General features: G+C 43.6%; 1 protein-coding gene across 5 annotated transcripts in view; it reads right to left on the reverse strand.

Annotated features, from left to right (window-relative positions):
* Window positions 1–22,742, reverse strand: part of FGFR3 (fibroblast growth factor receptor 3) — a 78,784-nt gene that overhangs the window by 32,947 nt on the left and 23,095 nt on the right. For 4 of the 5 annotated variants that reach the window (XM_050947543.1, XM_050947542.1, XM_050947541.1 and 1 more), the window contains exons 3-4: window positions 13,536–13,799; window positions 5,672–5,725 (exon numbers count right to left, since the gene is read on the reverse strand). In XM_050947543.1, coding sequence (XP_050803500.1) covers window positions 5,672–5,725; window positions 13,536–13,799 — 318 coding nt within the window. The remainder of the gene's footprint in view (window positions 1–5,671; window positions 5,726–13,535; window positions 13,800–22,742) is intronic. The other variant, XM_050947544.1, reaches the window with a different exon arrangement.

Consider the following 22,742-nt stretch of genomic DNA (forward strand, 5'->3'; position numbering starts at 1 on the left):
CCTAACTTGGTTTAAAAATGGTCAGTGATGGAGAATCCACCATGACCCTTGGTAAATTGTTCCAATGGCTAGTTACTCTCACTGTTAAAAACGTGTGCCTTAGGTTAGCTGATGCCAGGGCCCAAGGAATTAACTGGCAAGCAAGTTCTTGTAGTGTAGGCTATGGGTATGGCTACACTTGAAACTTCAAAGCACTGCCACGGCAGCGCTTTGAAGTGCAAGCGTGGTCACAGCGCCAGTGCTGGGAGAGAGGCCTCCCAGCGCTGCACTTACTCCACATCCTGGTGGGGTTTAGCTTGCAGAGCTGGGAGCCGCACTCCCAGCGCTGCGGCACTGTTTACAGTGGCGCTTTACAGCGCTGTATCTTGCAGTGCTCAGGGGGGTGTTTTTTTCACACCCCTGAGCGAGAAAGTTGCAGCGCTGTAAAGCACCAGTGTAGCCAAGGCCTACATCTGCCCCAGCCAGCAGGCATTTTTAGCATCTGCAAACATGAGACACAAGTTCCACTTCATTGTAGCTGACTTGCCTCGCTGGAAAGCCACCAGGCTGTGAGAAAGGAGGTGGAAACTGTAGGCTCAGGAGTGCACATCTCTTTATTCGCGGAGAACAGCGGTATTGTTTGCACTGCTCTCAGCTCTAATTTGTTTCAACACTTCATCAACCAGACTGCAGACCACATGGACCCAAATACTTCAACAACCTTTCAACAACTGTAATCATGAAGACTAAATATTAAGGGCCTGATTCTCCCCTCATATATGCTTGAACAGCTCTCGCTGACTCCAGTGGGAGCTGCTTGTGCATCTCAGAAGTCAGAATCTGGACCTAGCAGCAAAACCACCCCCATTTCACCTAGTTTTTAACATTATTATGCTGAGTAGACAGGTTAAGGCCCTGAGCCCACGGGGATCAGAACTGTGTAGCTACAACCGGATTAAAGCATTTGTAGCAATAAGCAACAACAATAGAAGGAAACGTAGGAATTGTACAGTTAACATGTTCTTTGGAAATCACAGAGGCAGCAAACTTGGGTTCACAGCAAATGAACATGAGAGAGGTTTCAAATGCCATAAAATAACTCAGGCAGTGACCCTCCTCTGGGCATGGAGGTGTAATAAGGCAGCCACAGTTCATAGGTGCTGGGAGCTTTGGCCGCATGACTCACAAAGCCACAAACATGTGGGGATGCTTCATGATGACTGCTCCGTGCCACGTTATACGTCATATGTGCTAGACCCCACACCCTCCCCATTTCTATCTTCCCAAGTCTGGAGGGAGCAGGGCACACCAAGGTTGAGATTTAAACTTCCAAAAGCAAAAGGAACTTTAGTCAGATTAAAATTCACTAAAAGACGCATTTGAATTTAATGAGAGAAGTTCAGGTTGCATCAATCACTGGCAACAAATACTGCCACCGAAACCTGAGGACATTTTATTGCTGGACACTGTGGGGAGCAGGATTGGGTCCTTACAGCTCGCAAGGCAGAGGAAGGAGTGCAGTGGGCACCAGCTGGATCAGGCCCACGGTGATTAAACTAATTGCTCTATTCCATGACCTACCTCCTTCACTGGAGTCCTATTCCACATGACCGCACATTCACAAAAGGACCTCTAAAATCTTGGGATCTCCCGTGCTGAAGTCCCACCCCTGTGCAATTTGGTCACAACCAGCGTCAGGCTTGGCCTGAGAATAAATATCTATGGCAGTGTCCCATTTAAGGTGTGTTCATTCTTGCCATCCAGGGAAGTGGACAGAACATCAGTGCTTTTAGTTTAACTTGCACGTAGATGGTTTTTTATTTGTCTGGGAGAAAATGCTAAATTTCCTCTGAAATGCAAATCACAAACCTCTGTGAGTGCTTGGATCACAAACCACTGAGGGCAAAAGTGAAATTTTGAATAAATACCCTCTAAATTAACTATAAGCAGTAAATCTACATTAACTGGTGTGAAAAATGGAACAGCAAATATTATCTAGATCCTTTCCCACAGTCACATACTAAGCCTAATGATCCACTTTATTTGTCCAAGATTCTGGCCACCCATTCTATCTGAATGACCAATTAAAAAAAGAGGAGCGATACTTGGAATAATTAATGTAGCTGAGTGCTCATTTAACAATTAGGTACTGCCATGAAATTCTGCACCAGACAGAATCAAGTCTAATTGTGTAATTTCCCCATCTGACGCCTCTGAGTACACAGTCAGATTTAATTGGAGATTACATTGGTTCTTTGAAGGTGCTCCGGCTAGCTAGCAGGGACTCTGAATAAATAGATAAAATTGGAGGGATAATGGAGGAGGGTCTGAAAGAAGAGTTTTGTTTTCGTTTTAGAATCAGAATAAACAGCTGTAAGATAATTTAGATGCTGCAAGCACAGATTGCAATTTGTAACTTGGCTGCAGCAAAGCTGGGTGTGATTTGAAGTTACAGAAGCTATTCTCGTGTGTTTTTTGTTTTTTAAGGAGGGATCACCTCCAATTTTACTGTTAGGAGCAGAGGATTAAAGGAAGATGAAAGTAGCAGAGAACTCCATGCAGATGCTTCAATGTTCTACAGGGTTTCTGCATCATGTATGTGTCCCATTTAGGAGAGTCTTTACTTTGTTTTCCAGCTTCGATACTGCCAGCCCCAATCATTCAAAAATCACAAGTCAGGCTCCATAAAATCAGGAGATAGGCTTAAAAACCACAACATTCAAAAAAAGAACACACTTGGGGTCGGATAGGTCTTATATTTCCCTTCTGATCTTGGAAACCTTGGGGGGGGGGTCACATTTTCAAGCTTTTCACTGCAGCCACAAGAGCTAGAAACATAGTTTAAAAACCAAAACCAGAATGAAATAAGCTGAGAGTCTCACATTATCACATGACTCCTGGAACTGGAGCTTTAAGAAAAACTCCACGTATTGCGAGACTCCCGATAAAATCGTGGACTGAGAACTAAGGATCATGACATTCTCTCTCCTGAGGGGAAAACCTGAGAGTTGGGGAGGAAGCAGCTTTCCCAGGTTCCCATGGACAGGGCTGCCTCCAGGCACTAGCTAAGGAAGCAGGTGCTTGCGGTAGCCAATACCAAGGGGGGGGGCACTCCGCCCATTATTGAGGTGGCATATCCGGGTCTTCGGCGGCAATTCGGCAGTGGGTCCCTCAGTACCTCTCGGAGTGAAGGACCTGCCGCCGAAGAGTGGAGTGGCGCGATCGCGCTGCCGCAATTTTTTGGGAGGAGTGGGGGGGGCGGCACTTGGGGCAGCAGAAAACTGGAGCCAGCCCTGCCCATGGAGGACTCTTCTGTGGGGCAGGTTCCTGGGGAAAGGCAAGGGACTTGGCTCTTACATCGTATGGGTCCCTTGTGATCCATGCAGTTCTCCAGATCTCTGCAAGAGGCATGAGACCATTTGTGAGGAAGCACTGGGCCTCTGTACTGACCCCTGCTCCCGCTCTGACTGCATGAGTCAATGAGGGGTTGGAGGGAGAAAGAAGAACAGACATCCCTCTCAGCCTGTCCTCTTTTCACACATGCACATTCAGAAGGTTTCCGCTAATAGTCATCATGGTTTTCGCTGGCACGTACCTACTGCTAACTGCTTTTTGCCAGCAGGAAGTGTGGGGTCAGGATTACACACAAGGCCCTGGGATGAAGAACTCAGAATGCACTGCCCTGGGAGTTAGGGGGAGACCTAGATGATCAAACAGATCTGTTCCATCTTTGGCACTTAGAATTAATGTACCACAGATGGTCATGTGTCAAAGCCTCCCATACAGCAGCAAAAGGATTGACGACATGGCTCCCATTTATGCAATAAACTCAGGAACACTGGACAAAGATTAACTGGAGGGTCCGACTACATCTGGTGGAAAAAGCACTTTCACATTGCCACAGGCCACATGATTTCACAGCTTTCTGTTTTGGCACACTGGCCTAATTGACCATTGTACAGCCAAAGAGAATCCAGCTCTTCATAGCAAGACCTTTGTGTAAACCTAGTGGTTACCTTCTGCTCTAAAAAAAGAAGCCCTCAAAGTCAAGGAGACCCAGAATATAAGCTATAAATACATGTGGCAGAACACCTGGGGTTTTTCTTTTTTATTTAAGAAAAATGTGTCCTTTTGTAACACCACACAGCCCATGTTTTGTGACACTCGGTGCTAAGAGATGAAGCAGTTTACTATAAACTGCATTTTAAAAAAAAATCTACATATAAACCAGCAAAGAACTACAAATTGTGTTAAATCAGGTATTTCTCTAAGTCAGGGCCAAATCCTGAGTAGTGCTGACTACTTGCTTCATTTCCACTCGGTTTAAGGCATTAAAGGTGCTGCGTGTTTGTCAGGAGGTGCTGGTCACCTTGTAAGAGCAGGCTGCTAACGAGCAGGTATCAGAAAACCGCTAACTGCTGCCGATGGCTCGCTGGCACCATAACTCCCAATTACTGTTCACTTCTTGCAAGACACTCTGGTACAAATTTATTACAGTGGCAGACCTGTTTTACAGAGTCCTAGAGACCTAATGCTGTGGGTAGGAGAAATGTTCCAGTCATGCTGAATTTCTGCCAAGGTACATAGCTGATTTGAAGTTCAAATACTAGACATATATTTATTCTCTTTCTCTCTCTCTCTCTCACACACACACACACACACACACACACACACACACACACACACTTTGTGTCTTGCAGAAATATAAAGTGCATTAAAAAAACCCAACACTAACGCCTCTGAAGCATGTAATGATCCAGACTAATGATATTACACTCAAAGTACCAAGCACGAGGGTTGAAAGAGCCTCACTGGAAAAGGAAAACAATGTGAGGCTCAGATTCGGGGCTGATTTCACCATGAGTATCAGAGGGTGCAGATCAAATGGAGTTGTTCTTGCCTAGGGCATCAATGTATCTTGCCTATGGCTGCTCCCTCCCTCAGCAAGCTAGCTAGTAAAGAAAAAGCATTAAACTGGCTAAACAAAATACAGATACTCCATTGGTGTAAAATCAGTATAGCTACACTGAAATAAAACATGCAGGTAGAATGAGTTTGCCTGAATTTAAATACAAGGACAGGTTTAATACTATAATTTAAGAAGCTAAAGCGACAGGTCAAATCTATCTAGATTTTTAGAAGGTCATCATCACCCTTTTATTTGAGCATAAATATAAAGATCTTATAATAAATATCTGCCCTGCCATCATGTATGAACTTCTAGACTCTAGAGCACACATCATTATGGTGGCTAGGTACCAAATCTAGGGGAATTCTTATTTCCAATGCCACAGGCTATCACCTTTAATTTTGCTACAGGCTATCACCTTTAATTTTGAATGAGGTAAGATACCTTCTGAGGGCACTTCAGAAGGTAGGTAACGCATTCCTGTTTTACAGACAAGGAAACTGAGGCAGAGAGCTGTTTTGTCTCTTGTCCAAGGTCACCAGGCGAGTCCACAGCACAGACAGGACAAGAGCTCAGGCCTCCTGAGTGCATGATTGTGTCTTATCCACCAGGCCGCACAGTTCCCCGTATACATTCTGGAAATCTTCTGTTTTGAATAATAATTATAATAATATGTTGTATGTCCTATATTGTAATCAATGAACACAAACACCTTCTTGAGTGGAAACAGCATGAATGATATTTTTAAAGAAAGAGACTATGCATTCAGCAATAAGCCATTACCTGTGTCTTCAGACTCATCATCATCATCTTCATCATCACCAGATGATGGAGAATCTAGAAAGGGAAGGAAAAAAAAAAGTCACTTCTTGTGCTACTACTACTGGTATGACAATATTTCATTTTCTTGATACCACTACAAGAAACAGTAGATCAAACTCAGTCATTTTTAACCACTATGGAGCAGACTTTCAAGAGGCAGCTTCCATACGTGAAATTGTGCACCTTCACCTCAGCTCCTGTCTAGATTGAAAGACTCGGAAGCCCTCATCTTGCAAAGACTTACCAACATGCATAACATTACACACTGTGAGTAGTCCCACTGACTCCACATTGCTATGGGATCATGAATGGTGCATTACATTAAGCATGTGTGTTAAGTCTTTGAAGGCCTACGATGACTAGTGAACTAGTGCAATGGTGAAATCACAAGAGTGATTTAATTAGAATTTTATTTCCTTTTCATTTCTTCTTCCTCACCCATATTTTTCTGACATAGACTCTTCTCGCCTGTTCTCCAGAGCAGGTCTTTCTAGTAATACTCTTGGGAACACAGTACTATGAAGGGGAAAATACTTGAGATAGGAGGACAGGGAAACCCTCCCATTTGTCACGCTGTAATGAAGGCGACTATGCTGCAGTTGTGACAATCAGGAGACGGGGTCAGGTCTACACTACAAATTTGCAGCTGCGCCACTGTAGCACATTTGGTGAAAGCACTTAAAGTGGACGGGAGCTCTCATGTCAGCTTAATAAATCCACCTCCATGAGAGCTGGCAGGAGAAACTCTCCTGCCGACACAGCACTGTCTACATGGGGGGGGGGCGCTAAGGTCAGCAAAAGTACAGTGCTTGAATGGGGATTTTTCATACTGAAGTATGTATGTACTGCAGACCCAGCCTAGGAAAGTAGGTACTTTACATAAGTGCAGCTCTGCCTGCCAGTGGAGTTGTTAGTGTTTTCATCTCTGGAGACTCAGCACACACATTTGCAATGGCCAGGTCATGACGCTCCTACAGGCACGAGCAGCTGAACTGCAGTATTCGATAGAGGGGCAGTGGGCACAGCTGATCTGCATCTCTTGCCTGTTTCGTGCTGCTCTGGAGAAACACAGGGAGGATTTGAGGGGAAGCTAGGGTCATGGCCAGGGCGTCCAATCTATATGGATGTACTGGACAAAACCCTCCCAGAGGAAGCACATGTCAATCTTCTGCAGCTACAACAGCTCTGTAGATTTCTGATGGAACAATTCCCTGGTTCCAAACAGTGCATGTCATGCAAAGCAGCTGCTCCCTGGCTCTGCCTCCGGGAGCCACAAAGTCCTGACCATGCAGAAGGGCTTTGAAGTGTCTGGGTGCCAAGTGGGATCAGAGACGACGTGTAACTCTTGGGGTGGGGGGCTAGACATGGCTTGGGAGTGGGTGGGCTCTGCCCTGCTACATCAGCAGTTCAGGGAGCAGGGCCAAATGGAAGGCAGAAATTGGGGCGGGGGGGTGGGGGAACGTGAAGTCATGCGCCGCCTCTGGGTGGTATCATGTAAGGGATCCACTGCTCCCACTGCACCTTGCAGGTCTGAGGCCCAATGAGGCACTTCATCTTCTCACTCCCCCAATCACACAGCTGACTAACACTGAGATGGTCATACCAGATCCAACCAATTGTCCGCTACTCCAATACCCCACATCCAATAATGGCCAGGATCAGATATTTCAGGTGTAACCGCCCCCACCCCCCCAATAACAATGATGGACTAACTCTCGTTAGCTCCTCTCTAAGCTACACAATCCCAATCTTTCAAAGTCTCTCCTCATATCCAAGGTGCTCCATGCTTCTAGACACTACCCTTCTCTGGATCTCTTTTTTTTTGGTTACATCCTTTCTGCAATGGGATATATTCTTTTTGAGACCAAAACAGCATATGCCACGTGAGTGCATATCACTAATATGTAATGTCTTTATATTATTTTCTGTATTCACCCTTGTCATTTCACACTATTCTAACACCATGTTCGCATTTATTGAGCTGTCTACAAAGGTTGTTAGTTCTTTTTTCCTGAGTGGCTACTGTTTGTTTAGAAACCACCAATCAATAAAATTATACCCTGAAGCCTGTTTGTAAGATGTAGCATTATGCATTGCCTCTTACTTTAAATAATCTCTAGTAAATATAAAAAAGGCATAATATTATGCAGCTGCTTTTACATTTTGATACAGCTGTAAAAGAAACTGGCAGTAGATTTTTAGGCCATGTCTACATCTAAAATTTTGCAGCGCTGGTTGTTACAGCTGTATTAGTACAGCTGTATAGGGCCAGCGCTGCAGAGTGGCCACACTTACAGCAACCAGCGCTGCAAGTGGTGTTAGATGTGGCCACACTGCAGCGCTGTTGGGCGGCTTCAAGGGAGGTTCGGGGAACGCGAGAGCAAACCGCGGCGAAGCTGGTCTCCTTTCCCGGTTTGCTCTCTCGTTCCCCGAACCCCCGAACAAGCAGGTCTCCTTCCCTGCGGTTTGCTGGGTGGTTCGGGGAACGCGAGAGCAAACCCGGGAAAGGAGACCAGCTTCGCCGCGGTTTGCTCTCGCGTTCCCCGAACAAGCAGGTCTCCTTCCCTGCGGTTTGCAGGGTGGTTCCGGGAAACGCGAGAGCAAACCGCGGCGAAGCTGGTCTCCTTTCCCGGTTTGCTCTCGCGTTCCCGGAACCACCCAGCAAACCTCAGGGAAGGAGACCTGCTTGCTCGGGGTTCGGGGAACGTGAGAGCAAACCGCGGCGAAGCTGGTCTCCTTTCCCGGTTTGCTCTCGCGTTCCCGGAACCACCCAGCAAACCTCAGGGAAGGAGACCTGCTTGCTCGGGGTTCGGGGAACGCGAGAGCAAACCGGGGAAGGAGACCAGCTTGATTACCAGAGGCTTCCTCAGGTATGCTGGGATACCTGCTTATTCCACGGAGGTCAAGAAAAGCGCTGGTAAGTGTCTATATTTGATTACCAGCGCTGGATCACCAGCGCTGGATCCTCTACACCCGAGACAAAACGGGAGTACGGCCAGCGCTGCAAACAGGGAGTTGCAGCGCTGGTGGTGCCCTGCAGATGTGTACACCTCCTAAGTTGCAGCGCTGTAACTCCCTCACCAGCGCTGCAACTTTCTGATGTAGACAAGCCCTTAGGCAGTAGGAAATTCTATGAATGTTCAATATGTGGCCAGAAATGTAATGCATACAATTTAGCCAAAGTCAGGCAGAATATCCTTTGTTCCAAGATGAGCTCTTGCAATTTCTGCATCATCTTCTATCCAGCTGACTGATAAATACAGCGAGAAAGCTAATAAAGGTATTACTTTTCTACAAAATTTGGAGAGACCTGCAGAAATATTCACTGTATAGAAACAACCTGTCTTTGGCCTAGATTCATTTAAGCACGTGCACAACTTTCAGCATGTGTCTAAGCCCCAGGATTTAAATCCCACTAAAATCTCATGGGATTTGGTGAAAGTTTTGCATGTGCTTGAGTACTTTGCTGAACATCTTGGGTCCTTTGACAACATCTGCTACAGACCCTGATGAAGGCAAGAACATGACCAAATGTGCACTGCTGTACAGGGGAGGTAGAAGTGGTAAAATCCTTCCTGATCTTGCATCTTGAAAGCATGAGTTTGGGAATGCTTATTTTGGCATACATGATTATAATGATATTTATATGCTTTAAAATACACCAGTCTTAACTGGGGCGGGAGGGAGCACATTTTTAATTAAATACTATACTTTGACAAGAAATCAAACAGATTTTGTGGGTGGTGTTTTCCTTTCCTGTCAGGGTAAGTGTTATCACCTACAGAAAGAAAAGGTCTGTCTCATCTTACTCACAATGCTGAGTCTGTTCAGAAAGACTAGAATCAACGTTTTTAAAATGGGTGTCCAAAGTTAGGAGACTAAGTTCATATTCAGGTGCCTAAAGAAGTGGACTGGAACTGAATTCAGTGGGAGCTGCTGGGCACACATTACTTTTGAAAAACCAGGTCACTTGTGTCGATGCCTAAATATGTCACAGGACCTTAGCATTAGGCACCCATTTTAGAAAATCTTGACCTGGGGTTTTCAAAAGCTGCATTTTGGTACTGTGAGAAAACAGCAAGTAACCAGAGATCCTGTCCTGCCAGGACTCCACTCACCCATCAGCTCTAAGGGCAGTTCTGTGCATGGGAGGATTGCAGACTGGAGTGTCAATAACTGGCATGCAGGATCAATTCTGAAGATTTTTTATTTTTAAGACGGATGTAAGGGTTAATGTTTGCAGGAGGGAAATGGGGATATCCCTTCTTAACTAGTGAAGTTAATCCCACCCACACCCAGGGTCCTGTGTTTTAAAAGACAAACCTTAAAAGGTTCTAAGTCTATTCATACACAAATCTATTCTTTAATTAACCTTTACTGTACAAGGCAATAACTTGGAACCTGATTTCCAAACAACCTTAATGAAAAAGTTGATTCATTTTACTCCTTGTGATGGAGGGTGTGCGCCTCACACAGGCCCAGAAAGGGTTAATATGGACCTGAGAGGCCAGTTACAGTACCTGGAGGGAAAACTAGGCTTAACTGATCACGAAGCCCAGCTGAGCAGGAGAAAGCTGCTTAGTACAAAGCCAGGAAATTAAAGGCAGAAGAGAACGGCATGGAGAGAGTGCGCAATCCCTCTCTCTAGGAACAGTGGAAGAAACCTGGAGGGGAGGGGAGAATAAACCCTGGGATCCTAGCCCTGAAAGAAGTGTCAACCCAGGGAAGTTGTGGGTAAGAAAGGCTGAGAGAGGCTGGGTAGGAAGAAGCCCAGGGAAACACTGGCAAGGGAACTACGTAAACCATGGCTGACAGTTACTGAGTCCCTGGGCTGGAACCCAGTGTACAGAGGAGTGCCTGGGTTCCCCTACCCACCACTGGCAAAGCGGTATGAGCAAGGTCAGGGGCCAGAGACCTGACACCAGATCTAGGAACTGTTTGTTGAACTTTGTTACCCCAAAAGGGATGGACATTAACATAGTAATTTTGTCCTCCTGAGTAAGTCTAACAAGGGCCTGGAAGCATAATTAAGAAGGAAGCTCTCTCTCAAAGAGACATTAGGTACCAGTACCACTTATTAAATGGAAATTTTAATATGCATGTCTATAAATTTAAAGGATCTACTTTTGCTGAGTTACAGAGTAAACTCCAGTTTGTTACTACCAACACCAGTGTAACTCCGAGTAATTATGGCACATAATCTTAGCGAACAAATATTTAGATATCTAAGGAATTCTAACTAACCCTGGTGTTACTTTTAAAATGCAGGAATGTAAACCCCACTCTCATATTACAGTCTCACTTTTGGAGTTGAACGCTAAGCAATCACTAATAATTATGAAGAAACATAAGCGAATATAACAGGCGCCACTAGTGCCATCCAATGCAAAGGCTTCAAAGTTTAAAACAAACATGGCTGACAGCTAAAACTGAAACTCCCACATTAGCAGCACTTTGGTTGTAATGACACTGAGCTAACAGAATCAAAGATGCATAATGCTGGCAGAATGGTGGTTCAGGTTACTCACTTGCTCTCAAGCTGTTATTAGCTATTATTAGCCAACAAGAAAAACACAGGGGCTTAAACTTTTAAAAGCACAAGATTATCAGTCTTTCCACTATTAAAAACAATTTCTCACTTTACCACTTTTTGGTCTGACAGCTGTTTCACTTGAGTGTATAGCCAGCTGCCCTTTCCTGCCTCTGTTGCCCCTTGAACTCAAAAGCATTTTAACTGTCACTTTAAAAAAAAAAAGATACAAACATTTCTAACCACCTGAAGTTCCCTATTCCCAATAATCACACCTAGTTAAAGAAAATCTTTCAGGTCAAATACTTCTTTAACCATTTAATTGATATGACCCTGAAATGTTCACAGTGATCTCCAATAATGTTCAATTAAAATCAGATGTTTGTCAAGATTCATTGAACATGTCTTTTTTCCTTAAACAATTTAGATTTCATTATTTGTAAAATGTTCCAGCTTTGAACCCCCTGTGATGGGCCTGAGGGTGTGTCTACAGACTACATCTGTTTGGTTATTACTTCAGGTGCAGGAGGAAGAATAAAAGGTTAGGGACAAATTTTCAAAAGTGAGTGCCTCCATTTGTGTGTGTCCAATTTGAGACACCCAGGCCAATCTCCTCAAAAGGTATTTTAGGCACCTAAATACCTTGGAGGATCTGGGCCCAGGGTCTAGTTTACTGAAATGCTTAGCACTCCAACTCCAAAGGAAGTAAATGGAGATATGGGCACCTTGAACCTAGGTGACTCCAAAAATCAGTAGATACTTTGAAAATCAGGCATTAATCCAGGAGTTCTCAAACTGGGGGTCATGACCCCCAGAGGGTCGTGAGGTTATTTCATGGGGGGTCACGAGATGTTACCGTACAAAATGTGTTTTTAATTTATACGGTGGTCACACCCAGAGGCTTGCTATATGAAAAGAGGTCACCAGTACAAAAGTTTGAGAACCATTGCCTAAACCTATTTAATCAGCATTATTATCAACTAATGACATTGATGTTTATCCAACCACCTGTCCAGCAGTTTTAAATAATGATGAGTGTTCTTAGCTAATTATCTACTAATTACTTGTCAGAAACTGAGACATTCTGGCACCCTGGAGTTCAGTAATCTATGTTTGGAGCAGTTTATGGTCATCTAGCCCTAATTATCTTAATCATGCTAAAAAGGTCAGGCAAATGACAGTAGCTGTTTCATTGATACATATTTGTTTGAAAGTTTTGATATGTTCCATTTAATGCCACTGAAAACCAGGAGTCCATTTCTACTAGAATGAGAAGTGGACACTGCACATATTGGGGGCATGTACTCTGGATGTCAACACACAGACTCCACATAAAGCTGTCAAGTGGAAACCAACTGGTGTGAGGAAATGAGGGTGCCCAAGAGAAATGTTATGAAGAACCCTTAGCGGGAAGGGCAAAACACCACAGAGCAGATGGAAGCAGCAGTTAATGACAGAGGGATGAAAGGGGCCAGACGGAATCAGATGTACATTTTTAACAGTGAGAGTAATTAACCGCTGGAACAATTTACCGAGGGTTGTGGTGGATTCTCCATCACTGGCAATTTTCAGAATCAAGATTGGATGTTTTTCTAAAAGATCTGCTCTTGGAATTATTTTGGGGAAGTTCTATGGCCTGTACTATACAAGAGGTAAGATTAGATTATCTCAATGTCCCTTATGACTTTAGAATCTGTGAAAGTCTGTGTTTCCACCCTGTGTGCCAACATTAGCGCAAGAAGGATGTAGTAATAAATTTAATGTCCTAAGATTAAGTACCAGATTCCCAAATGGTTTGTGTACAAAAATGATATTTCTAAAATGAATCTGCAAATTACGTCATGTGGTTAGGGAGGAAGTACTGTCTATCCACTAGAACTGGGGATTAGTAGCCAGGACTCCTGAGTTCTATTTCTGACTTTGCCACTAACTAGACTTGTGACCCTGAAAACAAGTCACTTAACCTCAGTGATCCTCAGTTTACACATCCACAAAATACCTCAAAGGGGTGTGTATCATTTAAGGTACTTTACACCAAGTACTGTGAATTAAATATCTATAAGCATTCAAGGGGATTTTGGTTTTAATTTGTATAACAGCATTTCCAAAGCTTCCATGATATGAATCTCTAGAATCTAACACTCATTACAGAAAAATGGTTTCTACTTTTGCCTACTTTGACTCTGCTAAAAATTGAGAGTTCATGTAGAAGCCCGCAGAACACCAGCTGTGTTGGCCATCTGTAGACGCAAGAATAAAACAAAACACAAAAAAAATGTGCATTACAGCACTCACCTGTTACTCTGACTGTAAAGTTACCCAGAACCTCACTGGAATGCCGTGGCTTGCAACTGTATAGCCCAGAGTCGTCATATGACACATTAATGATCTTCAACAGTTTTTGTCCAATATGAGTTCTGTTGGTCGCTGCAATCCCAATGCCATCTTTGAACCAGAAAACTGACATAGAAGAGCCCTGGGTGTTACAGGAAAGTTCAATAGTATCTCCACTTCCAAACACCAATTCCTCCAGAAAGGCAGTCTCACTCCCCAGATATTCTGTGATGGAGAAGAAAATAAATAACTAAATAAAGCAGGTATCAAACACTGATCCAAGAGCCTGGCATGACTGATGACAGCAGCCATGGCAGCTATAGCCTTGCTAATCTCATGCACATAGGAGCCAAGAGATGAAAACTGCAGAAATTCCTTCATTGGTGACAAGCAATACTTAACGTTAGTCAGATAACATCATTCAGCAGCGTACAGGTGCTGTTTAGACCAAGTACAGGCAGTCCTCGGACTTACCACACAATTGGTTCCTGAAAATTGTGTCTTAAGTCGAAAATGTCATAACGCGAATTTCCCATAGGAACAACGTTGGATCAAGCATTGTAAAGTCAAAACCAACATCGTAAAGTCGAAACACGATGACAATTTATAAACGTCCCAAGTGCTGTTTGTCGTAACTCAAATGTGTTGAGGGCTGCCAGTACTTTAATAATAGCTCACTTAGAGGTACTGACTTGGCACCATTTCCTGCTTGCTTTACTCACTGTGAGTAGGGTCAATGAAGTGAATGAAATCCAAGCAAAGTTGCAGTATGAAAACAGTAGGTGCTGTCAGTGAAATAAATGGTTCTGAATTACCGCCACCAGGTTTACAACTTGTACCCTAGAGCCTCACATCACAATATGCCAAAGGTCAACAGGACTGAAGCAGGACTAGGCAGGACTGGGCCTTTTGGGTTTGTTTTTTGTTTTGTTTTGTTTTTTGGCAGTTGTGTCAGCATTGCCACTACAAAGCCTTCTGTCTTTTTGAGGTTTGTAATTCAGCTACAGACGTTTTCTGTTAGCTGAAGCTCACTACCTTAGGTAACAGGCCTGGGGCTTGCTTTCTTGTTCTTCAATTAAACAACATGTTATTTTGGCCAATTTTAAATTCAGGCGGTTTTTTGTTTTTTTCATTTGGTTTTTTTTAAAGAAAAGAGAAATAGTAAATGAGGGAGGATGATTTTTGCTCCCTTCTTTGTGTATCTTATGTCAAATGGATAACCCAAAGTTAATATCTAGGGTGAAATCCTGGCCCTAGTGAAGTCAATATCAAAGCTCTGCAGGAGGGGCAAGACTTCATCCCTTATGCTAATGTATGGTCTTCCACTTCAAAACACTTTATAAACCACTATGCGTCTATTCCCCTCTGGGAAGTGGAAACATGGGGGCATCTCCAAAATAAGTTATCTAAGTTCTACTCCTGCTGTTCTCCTTGTCCCAGAGCTTCCCATTCCTGTTGTTTGTCAGAATTAAGTGCTGCCCTCCTCCTGATCCCCCAGCAAGCAGGAAGGCAAAAAAATAAAATAAATAAAAATCACTAGAATCGCAATCATGCACACACAGCGTCATTGTACAGCTTGGTTTCTGGCAGGGCTAGAGAGGCTGTCTCCACTCCTTCTTGAGGCAGGAAAAAGCCAGAAAAATGGCCAAAATGTGGGACAGCCTATAAAATGCAGGTCAGTGAGGCTATATTCTTATGTGGAGTCAGAACCACATATGCTGCTGCATGCTGGGTGGGCTGGGGCAAACAAATAAGTCCCTGACTTGAAGGGCTCATGGTCCAGAGTCCAAACCCTAGACCCCTGAGAGTCACTGCCCAGATTTCAATGGGGACACTCATGTGACTAAGGATTTGGCCCTTACCGTGGTCATTCTTTACAAATGTAGAACACACATACCCTCGCATACGATTAGTACCGCTGGCATGCTTCATGGAATACATGGACCTTAATGGATACTGTGTTTCAGAAATATGAGGTGGTGTGATGGTGCACAGAGAATGGGTGAAGGAGACACCAGGAGAGAAGGTTGGACAGAGCACAAGGGGCAGGAGGAGTTTTTAAAGTTAACCAACTCATTCAGTAGCTCTGAAATAGCCACTGCGTTCAAAATGGAGCAAAATTTGATCTATCCAGCCAGTCAGGAGCTGCACAGACGAAATAAACCTAAAGCTGGACACAAAGCTCGAGGCATCTATATTCAATCATGATGTTCCAAAACACAAGAGCTTGTAGCAACAACGCTGCAGCATATTGGGCAGTTACTGTAGTAGAATGCTGTGGCATTTAATTTTATGAGATGGGGACAAAAGAAAAGAAGTTTAAAGCCTAGATGTTTCTAATAGGTAAGCTGTTTAACTTCCATCACACAGTTATACGTACACATTGAGACTGCAACTCCAGGGGCTGATTTTGCACTGGCATTGATTTTACACTGGTGTAACTATTTCCTTCAAACAGAGTTATTACTCCCAGTTTACACCAATTAATGAGAAGAATTAGTAAACTGCCACTGAACCTCAAGGTGAAACCCTGGCCCCGCTGATGTCAAATGCAAACACTCCCACTGACTTCAATGGAAGCAGGATTTCACCCTCCATCATTCAAAGAAGATGGGTCCAAACCTATGATTCAAATACACCTTAAATTTGGCTCAGCTTCAGATCCTTGTCCAGATCTGAGGAAGTTCAGGTCTGGATTTGTAATTGGACATCAGTGGATCAGATCCTCAGCTGGTGTACTCAATGCAGCTAAACCAGTTGACAGTAGTTGAAGATCTGGGCCTGTATCTTTAGGTTATTGTCCTGTGGCAATTAAGTGTTATGATTTCAGCTGGTCAAAAAATTGGCCTCCCCTGGATTTTTTTTATGTTCAGCGGAAATTGGAATACCAAAATATTTTCGCCATAAACTTAAATTTGTATGTGCTGCTCAGTTGTTTTATGGAAGTTGTAGGTCAGGTGCCCCATGTTCCCATTTTCTTTATAGGCTTCGTGCTCCGACTACATATCCATGATGCACCATCATCTCCACTCTTGGAGCGGAAGATGGTACATCATGAGAGTCATTGGCCATAGCCCCTCATAGTCATCTGGCTGGAAGCCTGGCCCACAGAGGAAAATGTGAACATGAGGCAACCAAACGAGAATCCCCAAGAGGCACTGCAGCAACATTCACAAACCGAAATGTTTCAGTTCTCAAGTGTTCGGTATTTTGATGAAAAAACTAAGTTTCTGCAGAAACTACATATATTGCATGAAAAATTTCATTTTGTCAAAAACCCAGTTTCCCACTGAACAACAGTTTTGTGGGAAAACTCCTCACTGTCACCAGACCTGGGAATCCCTGGGAAGAACACAGCTGAGACAAGGAACACTGCTAGCCAGTTAAAGATGGCTTTTCCATTTTAACTATGAATTTCCTTGGTTGTGCTGGTTTGCGCAACTTGAGTATTACTTCAATAGCACTAACTTCTGGCCTGCAATGTAAGGACCCCACATATAGCTTCACACTTGCAAGCCTGAGTACTGTTCTTTGTCTATTGACCTTGATGGAAGTTCTTTCTAATTTAATCCATTAGAAAACAAACCCCATGCAGCTGCACAATTCATCCATATAAAATACATGGTTTTACCCAAGTTGTTTGCCAAGTGATCAAGACTTGTATATTTTGGCTTTTATATCATAAATTCACCAAACAGGAACAAGCCCAGACAAATACAAACTGCACTGAATGGAATAGCCATTTAAAAATAAGCCTACCTTTTAAAGTGATAATGAAACTGTTTCATGACAAACTCTTTTTACAAAAGTCATTTTGAGGTTACTGTAATAAAGGACACATTTACTCTACGCTCTAGACTGGCAACAGCTGGGGTCTGAGGTCTCTGCTTTGGCCACAGCACTGTCAATCTGTCATTTCTGACAGCTTTGTTTTGATGAGGGTTGTTAGGATGATACCTTGCCCTTCCCCATACAATGCTGCTCGACTGGATCTCAACTGAGTTACTTAGCTATATCTATCTGTCTACCTATACACAATGTGTCTATACACATTTTAATCCACATGGACAAAGGAAAATAGACAGGTCTGTTTTTCTAGGCTTCTTTTCTACTTTGCTTATAGACTCAGACTTTAAGGCCAGAAGAGAGAATCATGATCATCTAATCCGATGTCCTGGACAGGCCACAGAACCTCACCCACCCACTCCAGCATTTGACCCCTAATCTCTGGCTGAGTTGTTTTAAAGACTTCAAGTTGCAGAGAATCCACCATTTACAGTAGTTTAAACCTGCAAGCGAGTCGTGCCCCATGCTGCCAAGGAAGGCGAAACCAAGCCCTTCCCCGGGTAGTCTCTGTCAATCTGACCTGGGTGAAAGTACCTTTCCCTGACACCAAATATGGTCATCAGTGACACCCTGAGCATGTGGACAACACCACCAGACAGACACTTGGCAAAGAATTATCTGTAGTAACTCAGGCCTTGGCTACACTCGCGCTTTACAGCGCTGCAACTTTCTCGCTCAGGAGTGTGAAAAAACACACCCCTGAGAGCAGCAAGTTACAGCGCTGCAAAGCGCCAGTGTAAACACTGCCCCAGCGCTGGGAGCGCGGCTCCCAGCGCTGCAAGCTAATCCCCACGGGGAGGTGGAGTACCTGCAGCACTGCCCCCCAGCGCGGGCACTGCGACCACACTCACACTTCAAAGTGCTGCCGCGGGAGCGCTCCCACGGCAGTGCTGTACAGCTGAAAGTGTAGCCATACCCTCAGAGGCTTCCCCATCTAGTGTCCATCGTCAGAGATATTTACTACTGGCAGTCGCAGATCGGCTACATGCCACTGTAGGCACTTTCCTTGGTCTTCTCTCCTATGAAGTGCCTGCCCAGCACAACTTTGGGAACTGTCAAAATAATCATATAACCAATAGTGACTGCAGCCTGACACAGTGAGACAATCCCTGCCACAAAGAGCTTATACCTGAAATGAGAAAACACAAGCGTGGGAGACTGGAAGTATTTCACAGATGAGGCACAGCTGGGTTTAGTGTGCGGGTGCCGGGAGGTGTTGGTGGCCTATGATATACAGGACGTCACACTGAATAGATGATCTGGTGATCTCTTCTGGCCTTAAACGCTATGACTCTCAGAGTGACGGGGACAGGTGAGCAAAGCCCACAGGTAAGTGGGGAACAAGACCTGGGAGATGGGTTGGAAACAGGAGGGAGCACGGGCTATAATGGCAGAGAGGAAGGAGGGTCAGGGCAAAGCTGGGAGGCAAGATCAAACCAGTATCTTAGATGCCTTTATACAAATGCAAGAAGTATGGGTAATAAGCAGGAAGAACTGGAAGTGCTAATAAATAAATACAACTATGACATTATTGGCATTACTGAAACTTGGTGGGATAATACACACGACTGGAATGTTGGTGTGGATGAGTATAGTTTGCTCAGGAAGGATAGACAGGGGAAAAAGGGAGGAGGTGTTGCCTTATATATTAAAAATGTACACACTTGGACTGAGGTGGAGATGGACATAGGAGACGGAAGGGTGGAGAGTCTCTGGGTTAGGCTAAAAGGGGTAAAAAACACAGGTGATGTCGTGCTGGGAGTCTACTACAGGCCACCTAATCAGGCGGAAGAGGTGGATGAGGCTTTTTTCAAACAACTAACAAAATCATCCAAAGCCCAAGATTTGGTGGTGATGGGGGACTTCAACTATCCAGATATATGTTGGGAAAATAACACCGCGGGGCACAGACGATCCAATAAGTTCCTGGACTGCATTGCAGACAACTTTTTATTGCAGAAAGTTGAAAAAGCTACTAGGGTGGAAGCTGTTCTAGACTTGATTTTAACAAATAGGGAGGAACTTGTTGAGAATTTGAAAGTAGAAGGAAGCTTGGGTGAAAGTGATCATGAAATCATAGAATTTGCAATTCTAAGGAAGGGTAGAAGGGAGTACAGCAGAATAGAGACAATGGATTTCAGGAAGGCGGATTTTGGTAAGCTCAGAGAGCTGATAGGCAAGGTCCCATGGGAATTAAGACTGAGAGGAAAAACAACTGAGGAAAGTTGGCAGTTTTTCAAAGGGACGCTATTAAGGGCCCAAAAGCAAGTTATTCCAATGGTTAGGAAAGATAGAAAATGTGGCAAAAGACCACCTTGGCTTACCCTTGAGATCTTGCGTGACCTACAAAATAAAAAGGCGTCATATAAAAAATGGAAACTAGGTCAGATCACGAAGGATGAATATAGGCAAATAACACAGGAATGCAGAGGCAAGATTAGAAAAGCAAAGGCACAAAATGAACTCAAACTAGCTATGGGAATAAAGGGAAACAAGAAGACTTTTTATCAATACATTAGAAGCAAGAGGAAGACTAAGGACAGGGTAGGCCCACTGCTCAATGAGGAGGGGGAAACAGTAACGGGAGACTTGGAAATGGCAGAGATGCTTAATGACTTCTTTGTTTCAGTCTTCACTGAGAAGTCTGAAGGAATGTCTAGTATAGTGAATGCTTACGGGAAGAGGGTAGGTTTAGAAGAGAAAATAAGGAAAGAGCAAGTAAAACATCACTTAGAAAAGTTAGATGCCTGCAAGTCACCAGGGCCTGATGAAATGCATCCTAGAATACTCAAGGAGTTAATGGAAGAGGTATCTGAGCCTCTAGCTATTATCTTTGGGAAATCATGGGAGACGGGGGAGATTCCAGAAGACTGGAAGGGGGCAAATATAGTGCCCATCTATAAAAAGGGAAATAAAAACAACCCAGGAAACTACAGTTTAACTTCTGTGCCAGGGAAGATAATGGAGCAGGTAATCAAAGAAATCATCTGCAAACACTTGGAAGGTGGTAAGGTGATAGGGAATAGCTAGCATGGATTTGTAAAGAACAAATCGTGTCAAACTAATCTCATAGCGTTCTTTGATAGGATAACGAGCCTTGTGGATAACGGAGAAGCGGTGGATGTGATATACCTAGACTTCAGTAAGGCATTTGATACTGTCTCTCATGATATTCTTATAGATAAGCTAGGAAAGTACAATTTAGATGGAGCTACTATAAGGTGGGTGCATAACTGGCTGGATAACCGTACTCAAAAAGTAGTTGTTAATGGCTCCCAATCCTGCTGGAAAGGTATAACAAGTGGGGTTCCGCAGGGTTCTGTTTTGGGACCGGTTCTGTTCAATATCTTCATCAACGATTTAGATGTTGGCATAGAAAGTACGCTTATTAAGTTTGCGGACGATACCAAACTGGGAGGGATTGCAACTGCTTTGGAGGACAGGGTCAAAATTCAAAATGATCTGGACAAGTTGGAGAAATGGTCTGAGGTAAACAGGATGAAGTTCAATAAAGATAAATGCAAAGTGCTCCACTTAGGAAGGAACAATCAGTTTCACACATACAGAATGGGAAGAGACTGTCTAGGAAGGAGTATGGCAGAAAGAGATCTAGGGGTCGTAGTGGACTACAAGCTTAATATGAGTCAACAGTGTCATACTGTTGCAAAAAAAGCAAACATGATTCTGGGATGCATTAACAGGTGTGTTGTAAACAAGACACGAGAAGTCATTCTTCCGCTTTACTCTGCGCTGGTTAGGCCTCAACTGGAGTATTGTGTCCAGTTCTGGGCACCGCATTTCAAGAAAGATGTGGAGAAATTGGAGAGGGTCCAGAGAAGAGCAACAAGAATGATTAAAGGTCTTGAGAACATAACCTATGAAGGAAGGCTGAAGGAATTGGGTTTGTTTAGTTTGGAAAAGAGAAGACTGAGAGGGGACATGATAGCAGTTTTCAGGTATCTAAAAGGGTGTCATCAGGAGGAGGGAGAAAACTTGTTCACCTTAGCCTCCAATGATAGAACAAGAAACAATGGGCTTAAACTGCAGCAAGGGAGATTTAGGTTGGACATTAGGAAAAAGTTCCTAACTGTCAGGGTAGTTAAACACTGGAATAGATTGCCTAGGGAAGTTGTGGAATCTCCATCTCTGGAGATATTTAAGAGTAGGTTAGATAAATGTCTATCAGGGATGGTCTAGACAGTATTTGATCCTGCCATGAGGGCAGGGGACTGGACTCGATGACCTCTCGAGGTCCCTTCCAGTCCTAGAGTCTATGAGTCTATGAGTCTATAAACCTCTGAACCCGACAACCATGTTTTACAGGATCATTTTACAGTTCCTAAGTAACAAGGGACTAGGTGATTCTGCTATTTTACTTTCCAATAGATATTCTACTCTTTGAAAACTGGGCAGGTAACATGCAAGATTTTAAATAAGCACAGCGGTAATAACACTATATCTATCCCTTACTTCATTTTAATTCTACAGACAGAAACTCTGTACTACATAATTCAGCAACTATATTTTATCATGACAAATCTGTTGTGACAGCATATTAGGTAGGAACATGGGAGTAAAATACTGCATCAGACCATCTGCCTATTGCGTGTGGGGTCCTGTTTCTAGAGGAAGATGATTACACCCATATAGTACTTGGCCAATAGCGTGAAGCTAGATGGAAGGAAATGTGCTCGTATATACTTAGATGGCCCATATCTTCACAGAATCTCATCACCCCAAAACTAGCAATGAATTTAACCTCATCACATCCCTGTGAGGTAAAGAAGCATTATCCCTATTTTACAGGCAAAGAAACTAAGGCATAGAGAGATTAAATAATTTCCCCAGGGTCATACAGGAAGCCTGTGGGAGAGATGGGAGTAGAAGACAGATCCCTTGCATCTCAGCCCAGTTTCTTACCCACCAGACCATCCTTACTTTGTTGGGTAATCAGTTTATTCCATCAGACTTAATATCTGACTTCCCTTCTTGTAGGTGACTTCCATACAAGGGTTAATAGGGGTCATAATTATATTTCCACAGCACTCACTGACTCAATATATAACTTCTATGTGGCAAAATATCCAGATACCATAGGGCACACTTTCAACCTTCACTTCAAGCATCTTTGCTTCCCTCATTCAAACATCTACTTGTGAATCAAAGGTTGGAGGAAATTTTTGTTCTAGAAGACAAAGGTTAAAAACAATTCTGAATAGAAGGCATGCTGAGTTTTACCATTTCCTGTGGTTTTTCTCATTATACTGACTGAAAGCTATTTATGTCTTGGGGGGAAAGCTACATAGGTTGAACTTAATTTAT

The sequence above is a fragment of the Gopherus flavomarginatus genome, chromosome 3 (assembly GCF_025201925.1).
Source record: "Gopherus flavomarginatus isolate rGopFla2 chromosome 3, rGopFla2.mat.asm, whole genome shotgun sequence".
NCBI classification, from domain to species: Eukaryota; Metazoa; Chordata; order Testudines; family Testudinidae; genus Gopherus; species Gopherus flavomarginatus.